The 15,172-nt window shown below is 33.7% G+C and overlaps 2 protein-coding genes across 2 annotated transcripts in view; one reads left to right on the top strand and one right to left on the bottom strand.

Annotated features, from left to right (window-relative positions):
- LOC148947659 (jumonji, AT rich interactive domain protein 2-like) overlaps positions 1 to 11,219 on the top strand; it is a 62,730-nt gene extending 51,511 nt beyond the window's left edge. The window contains 2 exon segments of the mRNA XM_089095971.1: positions 5,469 to 5,579; positions 11,098 to 11,219. Coding sequence (XP_088952097.1) covers positions 5,469 to 5,579; positions 11,098 to 11,169 — 183 coding nt within the window. The 3' untranslated portion in view covers positions 11,170 to 11,219.
- Positions 11,220 to 13,652: 2,433 nt separating this feature from the next.
- On the bottom strand, positions 13,653 to 14,750 carry LOC148947658 (innexin inx2-like). The gene has a single exon (XM_089096205.1). The coding sequence runs from the start codon at positions 14,748 to 14,750 to the stop codon at positions 13,653 to 13,655; it is 1,098 nt and encodes a 365-aa protein (XP_088952331.1).
- Positions 14,751 to 15,172: the final 422 nt, after the last annotated feature.

The raw sequence follows: 15,172 nt of genomic DNA, 5'->3' as shown, positions 1-15,172 counted from the left end.
TTTTATCCATGGCCTCCACTTCACGCTTCCTTAGTTCATATTTTAATGGCTTCTCCACTTTCTTTACATTTCTTTTGTTTTCATACGATCTATCTCTCAGATAATTCTTGTACAATTCCTTTCTCCTTTCTATTAAACATAAAGCTTTTTCACTAATATTCTTAGCTGCAGTTCTAGCTTTCTTCCCTAATACACCTTCAGCAACTTTACAAATTATTTTTCTAAAATTATTACAACCATCTTCCACATTATCAAATTTTAAACTTTCAAATTTATTATTCAACTGTTCCTGGATAGTTTCTCTCAAATTCTCATCCTGGAGTCTACCAACATCATAACTTCCCGGGAGGTAGTTACCCTTCCGATATTTCAGCTTTAAATTAACCCTTGACACTACTAGATGGTGATCTTTACTTTTAACATGAATAACAGCACTCCTATATACCCTAGTATCTTGTATTGATCCTGGCAGTATCCGGTTTACTGTAACATTATCAATAAGATTTGCTGTCTTACCATCACGTGAATGCCATGCTAACTTATGAACCATTTTATGACCAAATACCATATTGGTTATTGCTAGATTGTTATACCTACAAAATTGCAAAAGTTTGTATCCATTACTTTTTTCTTTTCCTACACCAAATTTACCTAGACTAGGATACCATCTATCCCTATTTCTACCAACCTGAGCGTTAAAATCTCCCAGTAATAACATCATATTTCTACCTGGGACCCTGTCTATTTGCTCCTTTAACTGTAAGTAAAATTCATCTGTGTAACTACTATCTCCGTCAGTCGGTTCTACAGGGGCGTATACTACTATAACTGATACCCTGGACTTTCTAGTCATAAAATGAGCACTTAGTATTCTATTATTAATACCTTCCCAGCCTAAACAAGACTTAGCAGCTTCCTTATTCATCATGAGCCCTACTCCCTGAAAAATAAATTTTAGAAACTTCTTTGTTTCGAAGTCAAATTATATGGTATAATTTCACGAAACTTTATGATAGATACGGAAATTATGCTTAGGTTTGGAAGACCTTGAAAATTTTCTTAAGAAAAACAGTTACTTCTAGAATACCAAGGAATTGATGCGCAATACCAATCTTAGAAGTTAATTCTTAGTACGCAGTTCATTTATAATCTAGAAGAGCGCACGTTCTCTTGCTAGTTCGAAAAAATTCGAAACTATACTGGATGAGTTAGGGAGATTTAACCTTTAAATCTTTTGTAATCCTTCTGTGATGAAAGGCTTGAGGGCTAGATAGTCTCTATGAGAGGGGAAGCTGGCATAACTTTTTAAGAGTTGTATAAAAATGATGATTTTCACTTCTTGAAGATAGTCCATCTATCATCTTAGTGCAGAACTAAGGCAGACAGTCGTACAATACGGATAATTTACATAGTCTTTAAGTTCTGTGAGCCATTTGAAGGTAATTGAAGACGAAAAATGATTCAAAGATATGTGACCAACCACGTCCACATGGTTTACAAGCAAGTGGGCGACTGAAATTCGTCATTACCAACGTTTTTAATTAGAAACGCGCAAAGATTAATTTAAAAAAACAAAGTTTTTCTGAGGGAAGTAAAGAGCGAAGTTGGAACTTAAAAGTAACACAAATTATCACTTCATGGCCTCTATAACATAAATTAGTAAAACTAGCACAGACAAACCAACTGATGACATTTCCCTATGTTCATAGGATTATATTAACCTAGCACTTTACTGAAAACACAAAATCCAATTACATAAAGAATTTTGATTTAGGAGATCAAAAGTGATTGAGTATACAGATAGGCTTTAGTGTGACTCGAAATGAAGAACAAATAAACCATAATATGAACTCTGGAAATCCGGTTATTCTCTCTATATAATGGAGAATTCCAAGTTATGATATAAATTCGAAAGGTAGTCTATAATCCTAATACTTTCAAGATGGCTTCACATTGAACTTGTCTGCAAAATAATCATGACATGTGCCTAAAAAGCTTTATTTATATACTGTAAAAAGCGTCCTTAAATGGTTTACTTCTATTGTATAAAACTCCTATATTGTTTCGTGTTTTCAGTAAAGTGCTAGTTTCTATAATCCTACGAACATAGAGAAATGTCATCAGTTGGTTTATTTGCACTAGTTTTATTTATACAGAGTTGTACAGGCAGATTTTTAGAAACTGTCGACTAAAGAGATTATTACCCCTTTTTCTTTACAGAAGGAGGGTAATTGGACGAGAAATTTAGATACCGATCATTGTGGGTCGGCTTTCTATGTATAGAAAATTCAAGGCTAGGAGTATTTTTTATAATTAAAACATCCAAGAAAGGGAACTTTTCCGAAGTTCTAAAAATCTGTTTACGTAATCATGTAAAATCTGAATTAAATTATGTTAAAGATATTCTATTCTGCAATGGCTACCCTATTAACCTTATTGAAAGTATCATAGATAGACGATTAAAAAAGGTAAAACAGGAAAATAGGCAGCCCGTCTCCCTTGATTCAGTTACTCCGGCAATTGGAAACAAGACTTCCACCACATTACCATGCATCTCGAAACTCAGCGACAAACTTGGAAAAATTAAAAAAAAACATAATCTCTCTGTTTTTTTTTTCAAAACTGAACAAAAAGTTGAACATTTTTTCAACTCGGGAAAGGATAAAACTGACCCTATACTCGGTAGTGGTATCTACAGAATCCCGTGTTCATGTGGGAAGTTTTAAATTGGTAGGACCCATCAACAACTAGGGAAACGATTGCATGTAGGCTACGAAAAATTTCAATAGATAAGTCTGAGAATTGAAAATAAAAATGGCAACTTTGATTCTTCTTTGGCCCTCCATATCTTTGAAAATCCTGATAATTTAGTTCTTTTTGAAGAGGCAACTTTAATATCTACTGTAGACAGCCTATCCGCATATCTAATGAAAATGGTGGTTGCAGACAGGCAAAATATATTGCAAAGCAAAGAATACTTGTCGAATCCAATTGGTGAATTGTCTTTCATTTATTTCTGGCTGTTGTTTTATTCAGTTTCTTTTCTCTTCTTGTAGAGTTCACTTCAAAAGGCTAGATTTTGTTTTCGTTTTTTATGAGCACTGAGGACGACTTGGCGGAGGTCCTTGTCAAAATATTTGCTTGTTTTTCGTCGTCTTATTTTGCTACTGGCTGACAAAATCCTTGTTTTTCTCACCTATTAGATTTTATTTTTCATTTATGATATCCTTTCTTTTCTTTGTTTCATACGTCATGTATAGCCAGGGTGGTCTTACAATGCATTTAAGTAATAATTTTTGTTCGTTTTAAGTTTCAACTTTCTCTTTACATCTCTCAGAAAAACTTTGTTTTTTTATTAATTGTTGGTACAAACTCCACAGGAAATTAAAAAACAAAACAAAGCCCCTTAAAGGTACTTCAGATATTATTTGAAATGACAAGTTCTGTCCATATAAAATTTGCTTGGTTCTGACTTAGTTTCTCTCTGTGTTATTTGAAAAAAAAAACGTGCTCCTTAAAGGAACTTCAGGCGGGAAACCTTTTTGATTTACGCCTAGTGGACGTGTTTCCGATCGGAAATGGTAAACTAGTATCATATACTATAGTTGTCGGGGCCAGACCAAGTTCATGGGAAACTAAGAAAAAAGGAAAAAAAAAACCTTGAAGATCTTATGATAGTATCAGGATGTATCTTTGAATTGATTCGAGTCTTATCTTGGAGGGAGAATGCTTAGAGTGAATATTGATGGCTGCAAATCAAGAAGTTACAGATTCCATTGCGGAGTTCCACAAGGTTCAATGCTTGGGACCTTACTTTACCTAATTTATGTATTATCATGTGATTTTATATCCCTGGGACATTAATCACGTCATTTGCTGATGACATTGTGTTTACAGTAACATCACCTTGCGAAAACCTTTTGATTGAAAAGGCTAATAAGGCCCTAAATGAATTGGCAATTTTTACGAGATTTAGCTGTCTGTCTGTTAATGTTTTTAAGACGAATTTCAGGACTTTTTGTAGAATTGGTACACCCATGATTTAAAAAAATAAAATTTTCCTGTATGGTGTATTCTCAAATCAAGCTTTTAGTGTTTAATTATTAGGTTTTTATCTTGATTGGAATTTGAGCAAGAAACTACACTGTGATGCAGTAGCAGCAAAAGTGGCAAGAGGATTAGACTTATAAGAAGGCTAAGGAATGAGCTTCCACCAAGAATTCTAATGATCCTCTAGCATTCTCTTATCAATCCATATCTGTCTTATGGTTGTTTGCTGTTGACTAGTTCTTTTGTGTTAAGTTTTAAAAGAGTTCAAGTTTTACAAAATAAAGTTGTTCCTGTCTTGGGAGACTATGTGAGATTTGAAAATAGTACTTTGAGTTGCTTTACTAAGATGAAAATTCTGAATGTTTATAAGTTAATAGATTTTTGTTTCTCAGTTTTTGAATCGTTGTTCACTGGAGCGTTTTTAGGAAGTTTTTAAGTCTAACTCGTTTTATCATTGTTATAAAACTAGGCATTCTTCAGGGATAATGTCTGAGGCTCGGAGTACTCAACACGGATCTCTATTTCCGCATTTGCAGGACCGCAGCAGTAGAACTCTCTCCCCGAGGGTATAAAGGTGGCCGATAATGTTAGCCAGTTCAAGAGTGGGTTGAAACGTTACCTTCTGGGAAGTTGTCAATGATTTAAGTTTTTTTGTAATTTTTTATTTATATGTGAAGTGTGAGTATATATTAGCAGATTATAAGGATGTAAACAACCATCATATACAGCCCAATGGTTTTCCCCGATGATTGTTGATAGATTATGTAAGCCTTATTTTTGTTAATAAATTATTTCTCTCTCAAAAAGAAATTTATCTCTCTACGGACTGTGGTTTGGTCTTTAATTGGCTTCAGCCTTCATGGCGAATATGAAAAAGAACAATGAATTTAAGCAAGGGTTTTTACTATGACAATGGAGAGTATACAAAAGTTAATTTTCAGTGCAAATTAAAGACCTTTAAGTCTTGGTCATATTTTATGTCTTTCTCATAATTTATGTCTTTACAGTTCATAGCTGAAACCAACGTAAAAATTAAATTTATTTTATGTGGATTAATTCAGAATTCCAAATATATTTCTTGAGACCTTATTTTGGCTGTAGATTCAATCACCTAGCTTACCAACTTCTAAGATCTGTTATCCACAGGGCCTTAGTCACAGAGACCTAAGCATTTTGTCAAGTGATTGGTTTTGTAGTCTATAAATTGAGCCTCTTGGTTTGATCAGCCTTACCTGAGAAAGGTAAACAAGAAAAGTATGTTATTAAAGAAGAATTTGTCTTCTTTTCTCTTTGTATTTCGCGTGTTGTTAAATCAAACTTAAATTTGTGATTTGTCAAATAAAATGCTAATAACGATAAAAATAAACAACTGTGATTACAATAGTCGCCAGCTTCCTTGATGACCGTTTTTTTTTCAGGTTTATCGGCAGGTGGATGACACTTCCTATTGTATTAAACATACTCTTGAATATTTACCAAGTAGGAAAAGAGAAATTTCAGCTTTTTTTCACGTTATTGCCTTTACCGAGGTAAGATATAACTACTTACTTTTCTAACAAAAGTTAATTTGGTCAGACGAGACTACCAATTGACAGTGCTTGAAATTGGAATTGGGAATGTGCTTGAAATTAGAATTTATATAGTGGAACAAATATATTGATGACTCTTTCTTCGTCATGTTTTGGGGCCCCTCTAACGGAGGGAATAACTCATTTCTTCAGATACCAGGGGTACCTTTGTTTGTCTCACACACATCTTTTGGGGACTCTACTTAAAGCACAGAAACCAAATACAATGATAATTCAGACCTTTATTATTGCACGTTTAATTTTGATTACCCCCTGTTTAAGGTATTTTTCTCCCCCCCCCCCCATCCTTCCACTCTTCATTGACGTCCCTTTATGATTTATTGGTAGTCGGATTTTTGTAGTTGCTTAGAATATTTGTCAACACTGAGCTGTTCAGCATAAAAATCTTGCTAGAATTCGTCTCTTTTGTTTTATTTATTTATTCATTTTTCTAAATCCTGTTTCCAGAAAAGAAACTGTAAAATCAGATGTTAGTTCTCTAAAAGTTAGAGTGAAACTGTTTCAATAAAATGTATTGTTGTGTTTCTCCTGTTTTATTTGTCCTTTTGTTAACTTGTTTTTTGTCTGACTTTTGCAGAGTAGTCTGCATTTTCTATATAATGCTCAGTCGTAGTTGCAGCAGTAGCTGCAACCTAGTAAAAAATGGACCACGGCCCATAGTAGCTGAAATTTTAGGAACGGGTTTTTGAAGAGACTAGCTCGTGGCTAATATTTTCCATGTAACACAATTTTGAAAATAGTGATTTCAATCGGTTTGTTGCCGTAATAATATTTTTGATATTTTTGAAAATGGGCCCGAAATCCCTAAAAAATCCCTACCTGGTATGTAAGGCAATGTGATAATACGAGAAAACGTAGAAAAAGGGGTTGATTTATAGCCCGTGAAAAAAAGGGAAATGTGAATGTATCAGCCCAAATCTCTGCTCAACCATCCTCAGTACAAAAAAAGTACAGACCTCTAAAAAGAAAAAGAAAAATTCAAATCTAAAAGAAGTTGAATAAAAGTCACCTTCTTAGGGCTCGAATAAATAGAAAAGATTTTGAATGGCAGACTAAACTTTCATTTGAAAACTTGTTTTGCAAGACCTTTTTAAAAGCTATTCTTTGTTCAGGATTTAAAGAATCTGAATTTTCATTTGTTTGTGAAATATTAATGAATGGAAAAGAACGAAAAGTTTGGATTAACCAAAGCATCGTAAATGGGACTAAGATAGCTCTCTTAAGGGTCTGTATTAAGGGCGTTTTTTTGGCAGATATATATCTTGATTCAAACTGCCTCCCTGGAAACTTGTATGAGACCTTTGATGGGGAATAATGGTGATGTTATCAAACAAAACGAAATAACCTGGGATGTAGTAAACGTTTTTGGCCAAGGCATAATAAATATTCCATGAGCTTTTGCGTAGCTTTATGGCTTTGTCGATTTAAGATTGATGCTGAGGTAATAACCTCTCCCCAAATTGTTGGTGGATCCTTACAACATAGAAACAAACAGAGAATAAGGGACTCTATAAACACCATTACCCAGAATGAATCTGGTTTTACCATTGCCCCGGTAGAAAAAAAAACAGAGAACAAGGGACTCTATAAACACCATCACCCAGAATGAATCAGGTTTTATCATTGCCCCAGTAGAAAAAAAAAAACAAAAAAACAAGGGACTTTTTTTTTTTTTTTAATCCCACCTCCTCTCCTCTCGGTGACCTTCAAATTTTCTTTAAAAATATCTCATAGTTTATCCTACTCCTTTCTTAATAAAAATAACTTCTCCAAAAAATTTAATTTATTAGTATTATTTAAAATCTGAGCATTCCAAAATATACCAGGGTATAAAAATAGAGGTATACTACATTTCAATTTTCTTATACCTTTCAGGTTCATCCGATATCTCAGGCTGCCCTTCCCCCTTATGGCATCCCTTCCATTGCGACCTTAAATAACACATTTCATAATCTTTTTCATCGACCTCTATTTCCCCCGATATATAATTCACTTTTACCCCCGTCCCCCAAAAAAGAATATAAAAAAATGAAAAAAAATACAACAGAAAGAAAAAAAGAAAGAAAGTAAGAAAGAAATGAAATACTCCACCTTTACAAATAAAAACTAATTGGTAGAATCTTTCATTTTCCTCATACTTCATTTCCTTTAACCTTATTGCTCATATTTCCTTTCTCATTTGGCTGTTCATCCCTCACTAAATCAGTATCATTATCCAACTTTCAAAGCTTTTCAGATCTCCTTAAAACTTTATCTGTATCATTCTTATAGTGCTTCTTTCTTTATCTTTTTTTTATTCCTTTCTTAAATAAAGACTTTTCAATTTCTAATTATAAAAATTTTTTATCTTTTTTTATTCTATTCTAAAAAAAACTCACTTTTACCTTTACCTTCACTTTTCTCCTTTCTGTTTGCCTTTCCTTATATTTACTAGCCTAACCCACTGAACTCTTACCTTTATCATTACCTCTTTTGGGTTCGTATCTTTTCATTTTCGCTTTCCAAACATAGTAGCTGAAATGTGTGAAAATGTATGCCAAATCTTCGTGTTTTTTCGTTTGATTGGTTTCCGTGCATAGTTTTAATTCTACAACCTTTTTTGTGGTGACCAGTTCCTCATTTTCTTGTATTTCACTACCTAACATTTGTTTCAATTCTTCTAATTCTGTTTTTGCACTTATGCACTGAAGAATTAAATGTTCAAGTGTTTCAATTTGATATCCACACCTTCCGCACATTCCAGTCGACTTGGTGGGGTCTATCCTATGTTTTTTCTCTTCAGTTAGCAGTATTTTGTGAACTTGGAAAAACACATGATCCTTAACCTTCGGCGGTAAGAAACTAAGAATGTATCAGGTTGAACATTTTTTTCAGTTTTTCATCGTCAAGATCATTTGTCTCAAGAATTTTCGCTGGATGTAGGTTTTCCTGCGAAATGAACCACTGTTTTATATCCGTTTTATTTATTTTTTTGCTATCAAAGTCTGCGATGCTTTTTTCTAATAATTCTTTGACAATTCCGAAATGGTTTTGTACCGAATTTGGGCAGTCACTCCTTTCATTTCTCGCCCATGCGTTATACCAATTTTTCATAGGGGTTGTTTCTTCAAAATGGATTTCTTCGATAATTGTTTTCATGTGAAGTTCTTTTATCTTGGCTTCGGTGTTAGTTATTTGTAGGCCTCCTTGGCTTTTCATTAGAAACATATCTGTAAATTTAAGCTTTGGAGAGGGTTTTCTGTACCAGATGAACTGATATATCATTGATTTTATTTTCTTCTGGATGCCTTTTGTGGGGTTTGATACTGAAGCAAAATACTATATCACTGGACAACAGTAAATATTAACGTACTGAGCTTTTTGAAATATTGTGAAGGCTCTACACAAGGACTCTATAAACACCATTACCCAGAATGAATCTGGTTTTATCATTGCCCCAGTAGAAAAAAAAAAAAAACAAAACAGAACAAGGGAATCTATAAACACCATTACCCAGAATGAATCTGGTTTTACCATTGCCCCAGTAGAAAAAAATTGTCTTCTATTGTAATTATCAATGTTGAAGATAAGCTTATGTGTTTTTTTTAATATTATTCCCAGTTTGCGTCTCAGTTTTTAAATATAGGATAAAAGGCTTATGTTTTTTAGCCCTCCATAGAAAATACTGCCAGTTAGATATTGTAGAGTTACTCTGTCTTACTCTGCCTTAAAAAAAAAAATCGTTTATATGATAAATTCTAATAATTCGAAGGGATAACCATTGCAAAACAAATTGTCCTCAAGATAAATCAGTTCTGGACTGTCTGAGCTTCAGAAAATATGTGTAGCATCTGATCAACTAAGGATCCATTACCATCCTTCTGTTCAAGCCGGGGGGATGGCTGATAGATAATTGCCAGTATCTATCGCCGTGTGTAGCTTCTATAAACGGAGAACTCAAGACTGAGTGTTTTTTTTAAATTAAAATGTCCAGAAACGGTCATTTGCGAATATATTGTAGTTCTAAGGTGAACTGGGTCAAGGCAGCCCTATTCAAGAAACAAATCCACTAAAACGCCAACCCCGAGACAGATACTGGTAAGATCTAACCCTATTGACAGTATTTTAATTAATTCAGACTTTTCGTATTTCTCACTTTGTATAATTTTTTAACCTAATGAAAATTCAGATACTTCAAATCTTTATAGACTAACTTTTGAAATATATATTTCTATTAAAAATAAGGTTTTGAAATGAGATTTCAAAATCTTAAAATAAAGATTTTGAATGGCAGATCTAGACATAGATCTGCCATTCATTTTTTATTTTTTTATATTTTTTTATATTATTATTCAATACCCTTCTACCGTCCATGTGGAAAGAACGGTATTATTTTTTCTCTTATTATTATTTTCTCTTTTTTTTAAGTTTGTCTCTTCTTCTTTTCTTTTGCACTAAAATCTTTTGCATTACAATTTTCCCAAAATTTCAATCATAATTGAAAAAAAGGTCTTACAATTTGTTCTTGGGGGGGGGGGTAGCCAAATGGAAAAAAAGGGTTTAAATGGTGAGACTAGATAGTATGGTTTCTGGAATATACTAAGTTTTGGCAGAACAGGCCTGGTATTGCAAAAGAGAAGCATTGTAGATTTCTAGAAGACCAGCTTTCGCTGTATCCGGAATTTTTTTTTGCTGGGTGACAGAAATTTGCTAGGTCCCAAAAACCTGCAGCCCAAATCAGGGCACGAGAGGGTGTTTTCATTTTAATAACTTTATATATTCCGTACTTCTAAGGACTTGAAAAATTTATTTAAAAAATGTGTTGGCTATCTGTCTTAACTTTTAAAACAAGCAATCTCAAGTTGGGCTTAGAGTCTGCCTCTCTTTGTCTTGGCAAGACGATTCCTAGAATTTAGACAGATTCTAAACCATATTTGAAATTCTTTTTTTGTAGTTTAGGCTTTTCATAGAATATTTTAAGCCTTTAAAGTGGAGAATAAGTGGAGTTAGATGCATAAAGACACCTTCACAAACCCCTGACTCTGGCTATAAATCTATATCCGTAAGTTTCATTTAGCCAGAACAAAGTGGGAACTTTGTACTTCCGAGGAAGTGTATTAGTAGCTGAAGTGTCCTTTTTTTGGTCGTCCCAAACACGCTAATATGCGTCGGGACCTATTTTGATAGTAAGAGGTAATGTTTATTTATTTATTTATTTATTTTTTGTTTATTAGTATTATATGGAGATTTCATTGTTGTGTGTTTTTTTTGTGTGACCCATTTGTTCATAAAAAGAAAAAAAATTATAATAATGTTCTGAGTCGGCAATTTGCCACTTTTTAGGAGGGGAAGCTGTGTAAGAGCTTTAAAATACCCTAAGGTGAAGATCAAAGCCAATAACATCAGTACTGTAGGGCATAATTATATATAACGTCTGCACCAGCATATAGTCTGGTGATTATATACTCTGTATTTTTAGGACGAGTTGCATCGTACCTTGGATGAGTTAGAATCGAGACTGAAGAAGAAACAGAAACGACACTCCTGCTGAAGAAGACTCTTTTCGCTAAAATATATGTTTTGATATTGACTTTGAAATAAAATTAGTATTATATAATTTATTTCTTACAACACTATTACTTACTGAAGATTAAAGAATAGAACGTAATTTTGACAACTGAAAATACATCTTGAAAAAAAACCCAACAACAATCAAATCTTAATAATCACGAATCTGGTAACCAGTTAGTGAAGATAATCTCATTTAATACTAATCCTACAAGCCCAATCTCTCTAGGCTATCAAATTAGGTATTACTTTATATATCCAAGTTCATTAATTTAAAGCCATGTTGTCATCCAGATTTTGCTCAAACATAAACAATGCCCTTTTTGGAAATATCCCATTCCTAGGGTTTTCACCATTGTGGTTTCAAAGTAGTCTTGTGTGAAAATTTATTTTTTATTTACTTGGCATTATTTTGCCATTTTTCAGTCGTTGGGTATCATATGCAAAGTCAACTAGACTTTTGACAGTTGGCATGCTTCACATTCAGACGGCTTTTCATCATTTTCATTTCTTGTACAAAGAGCTAAGTGATTCTTCTGGTAAAACCTCTCTCGCATTATTCATATTTTTATAGTTTCATCAGTACTTCTCCTTTAGAGATTTTCCCCCGAAAAAGGAGATTTTGTAAATCTTCTAGGGCTGAACTTTTTCATTTTAGGGACTTGGGAATTTTTTAGAGATTTTTGCAAGTCTTCTGATTTTTTTAGGGATCTCTAGGATTTATCATGTCAAATTTGTGAAGACTATCCTCCTTGTTTGTTCATTATTCAGTCTTTTCTTTCAAAGTAGTCTCCGACACTTACCGGTGAATACCGAAAGTATTCTCCGGTGAATAACAATCCCGTTCATTAGTAATCTTAAATGGGCAGAAATTGGGATAATCAAATTTGTATTCAGCAATTTGCATAGAGCAGTTTTAGAGCGGCTTAATTAATTTAGTTGTCTTGCTTTGGAGCAGTTGAGTGAGGAGAGAGTGACCAGTTGAAGTTGGAGCGTTGGTTCTTTGAAATTTAGTATCAATACTATTCAAATCAATATGTTATTGATTCTGACTAGATTTTTCGTAAATTAAGTTTGTTTTTCCTTCGTATGGTTCGAGGGTCCCAATTTACGAGAATACAGGGGAGAGGGGTAAGGAATTTTTTATATGAAGACATACTTTTCTAAGAATATTGGAAGGGAGAGTGGACTTTTTTCAGTTTACTATAACGAAAATACCAAAAAAGGGCATTTTTCAAACTCTAAGGGGCAATTACTCCCCCTGGTGCCCCTGATTTGGTTAAGGAAGCTCCATGTTCTCAATTCATAAACAAAATTAGAGTGATATGTTTATTAAGTTTTGCGGTAGCCAAATACCTTTTTTACTGGATTGATTTTTTGTGATATATCGTTTTAATCACGCTTTTAACTTGTATTTGATAGAAATAAAAACTTCCAGACCGAACACAGTGCACTTGAGCAATATTTTAGACTGGAGAGGGGCGGCATTGAGGAGTGAGACATAACTTCATAAAATGGGCTATTGTGAAGAAACTATTTGGTGCTGGAGGAAAAATTAATGAAATCTGAACATTTTTGGGGACCACAGGTCTGAACTTTTCTTTCCTATGTGCCTGGTGAATGATCAATAAGTGAAATTTTTTACTGATAGACCAGTAAAAGAATAGAATACTTTCTTAGACCACACTGGCTATACATGACATATGAAGCTAAGAGAGGATATGAAATAATAAATGAAAAATAAAACCAAAAAAGGGTGACCAGTGTCTGTTCGTATCTCGAAAAAGGTAAGATTTTCTTTTCTTTTTTGTTTAGCACTGAGAACGACTTGGTGGACGTCCTTGTCGGAATATTTGCTTGTTTTTTCGTCTTCATGTTTTTGCCACTGGCTGACAAAATCCTCGTTTTCTCACCCTTTTTTGGTTTTATATTTCATTTATTATTTCCTTTCCCCTCTTAGCTTCATATGTAAAAGAATAGAGTAAGCATTTACAAAAATTCTGATTTTTGCACATAAAAAAGCTGTTCTATAATACACCTTGGGACTGTTTATTTTTATATATTTAGTCTTACGGACGTAGAAATTTTTATTTTGGGTTGGATTTTAATTTTGTCATTAGTAAAGCCAGGTGACATACTTAATAAGCAACCCAGCATCATATTAAGATCTTTCAGCTTTTGCACTTACCAAGTGTGTTAATTGGAGAGCCTATAACGGCTCATTATATATCCATGCCTGAAAATATTATGCTACTGCGGGGAGGCAACCCATAGTAGATAAATTAGCTAGCAAGAGGGTTTTCAGCCCTAAAACGCCTACCAAAACACACCAAGCCCAGAATAATTATCCATTAAGCTGAATCCTATGGGAATACTCTGTCGTTTACTTACAAAAGAATTCTCAATTGTTGTTGTCCTCCACATTACTAAAAAAGTTAAATAATATTCGAAAACACTAACTGTGTTTCAAACTTCAGGTTGTGAAGAGATTCTGTCGGTTGACAAAGCTTCTTTAAAAGATAAAATGAACTCTTTAAAAGCTGAATCCTCCATATTCTTTGCCAGTAGCAACAAAAAAAACCAGTCGCCAATTTTGCATTCTTTAGTGATCCAGTTTATATCTCCACCATTGATAAAGGTTGCTCGTGCTCTGAGTGAGCAGCGTCGCACCCACTTAAAGCAGAATGTGGCAACCCTGTACAAAAATGCCACAATGGATAGAATTTCCAGAATTACAAGCCAGAACCAGAGGAAAGCAAAGACTCTGCCATTAATAATATTTAGAGGCAGAACACACAAGGTAGATAATTCTTCTATTGTCCCCGAGGGACCGTACTTGCGATAAATGCACTGTGTTACAGTTGGAAAAAGTTTAATCATTGGATTTACTTCTATTCTATTTGTTGAAAACTTCCAGATTTCGAATCCATAGGTATAAAACTTGTATCCTAGAAATATATCTAAAAGATGCAGTACTAAAATCACTGCCAGGCAGTTCAAAAACTCACAAAAAAGGTAAATCCATGCATAAATATTATTATTCTTGAAACGTTTTTTATAAGCTTGTACAAGACTGTTAATTTCGTCTTTTTTCGTTTCTTCTGCAATTACAGGAGACCGAAGCTGTTGAACCCAACCTTTCAATATTCCATTTTCCCATGTCATCCATATCCAGTAAGAAGTGCATAAGAGACAGGCCACTAAGAACTGAACAAGACATACAAACGGGTAGTAGGTAACTTTGAAGGTTTCTCCTTCACCATTCCTGTGGTTCACAACTCCTGGGGCTGGAAAATGAACTCCCATGGTTCCGTTCATTTTGGCAAGGTTGATAAAAGTGGAGTGAATCCAGCAGTACTCATCTAGTAATTGAGAGTTTATTGTTGGATGATCAAGGCAGTCAATAGGGTCACCAACAAACTGGCTTAAAGTTCCTACTATTGAAAATAACATGAGCATTGGGGCTGTAACTTTATAGTGTAGCTTGAAAATAAAGTTATCAATCGTAACTGGATCATTAAAGTTCCCTACGAAACTCTTCAAAGAACTCAAATAGCCTATCATCTTTTACTTTCTGGAATCAATTTAGACTTGATCTTAGAGACAAAATATAATAGGCTACATGTTTAGAAGAAAAAAAAACCATTATAAAATTTTCAATCCGACTCTTTATCAAATAGATTTCATACTGACTCATTTAACTCTCTAAACTAATTTTGCAATTTAAATGCTTAGTCAAAACCCAGTTTTTATGAACTTTTAGACATTTTTGCATTAAAAACAATATTACGTCACTAGCATCATCATTTAGGAGATCCACGTCGAAAAAATTTATTTGCTTGATTCTCAGCGTAAGTCTGACGTAATGTATTTACTTGAAGTTTTACAATAAATCAAGTTTTGTTCTTGATAAAATTCAATTTCTCTCTTGAAAAACTTTAATGACGCCAAAAAGGTATCTTAGAATCCCAAGCATGTTGAAGTTT

The sequence above is a fragment of the Artemia sp. Qi Xiang Cuo genome, chromosome 10 (assembly GCF_049724085.1).
Source record: "Artemia sp. Qi Xiang Cuo chromosome 10, ASM4972408v1, whole genome shotgun sequence".
NCBI lineage: Eukaryota > Metazoa > Arthropoda > Branchiopoda > Anostraca > Artemiidae > Artemia > Artemia sp. Qi Xiang Cuo.
This window is presented reverse-complemented; position numbering and strand designations above follow the sequence as displayed.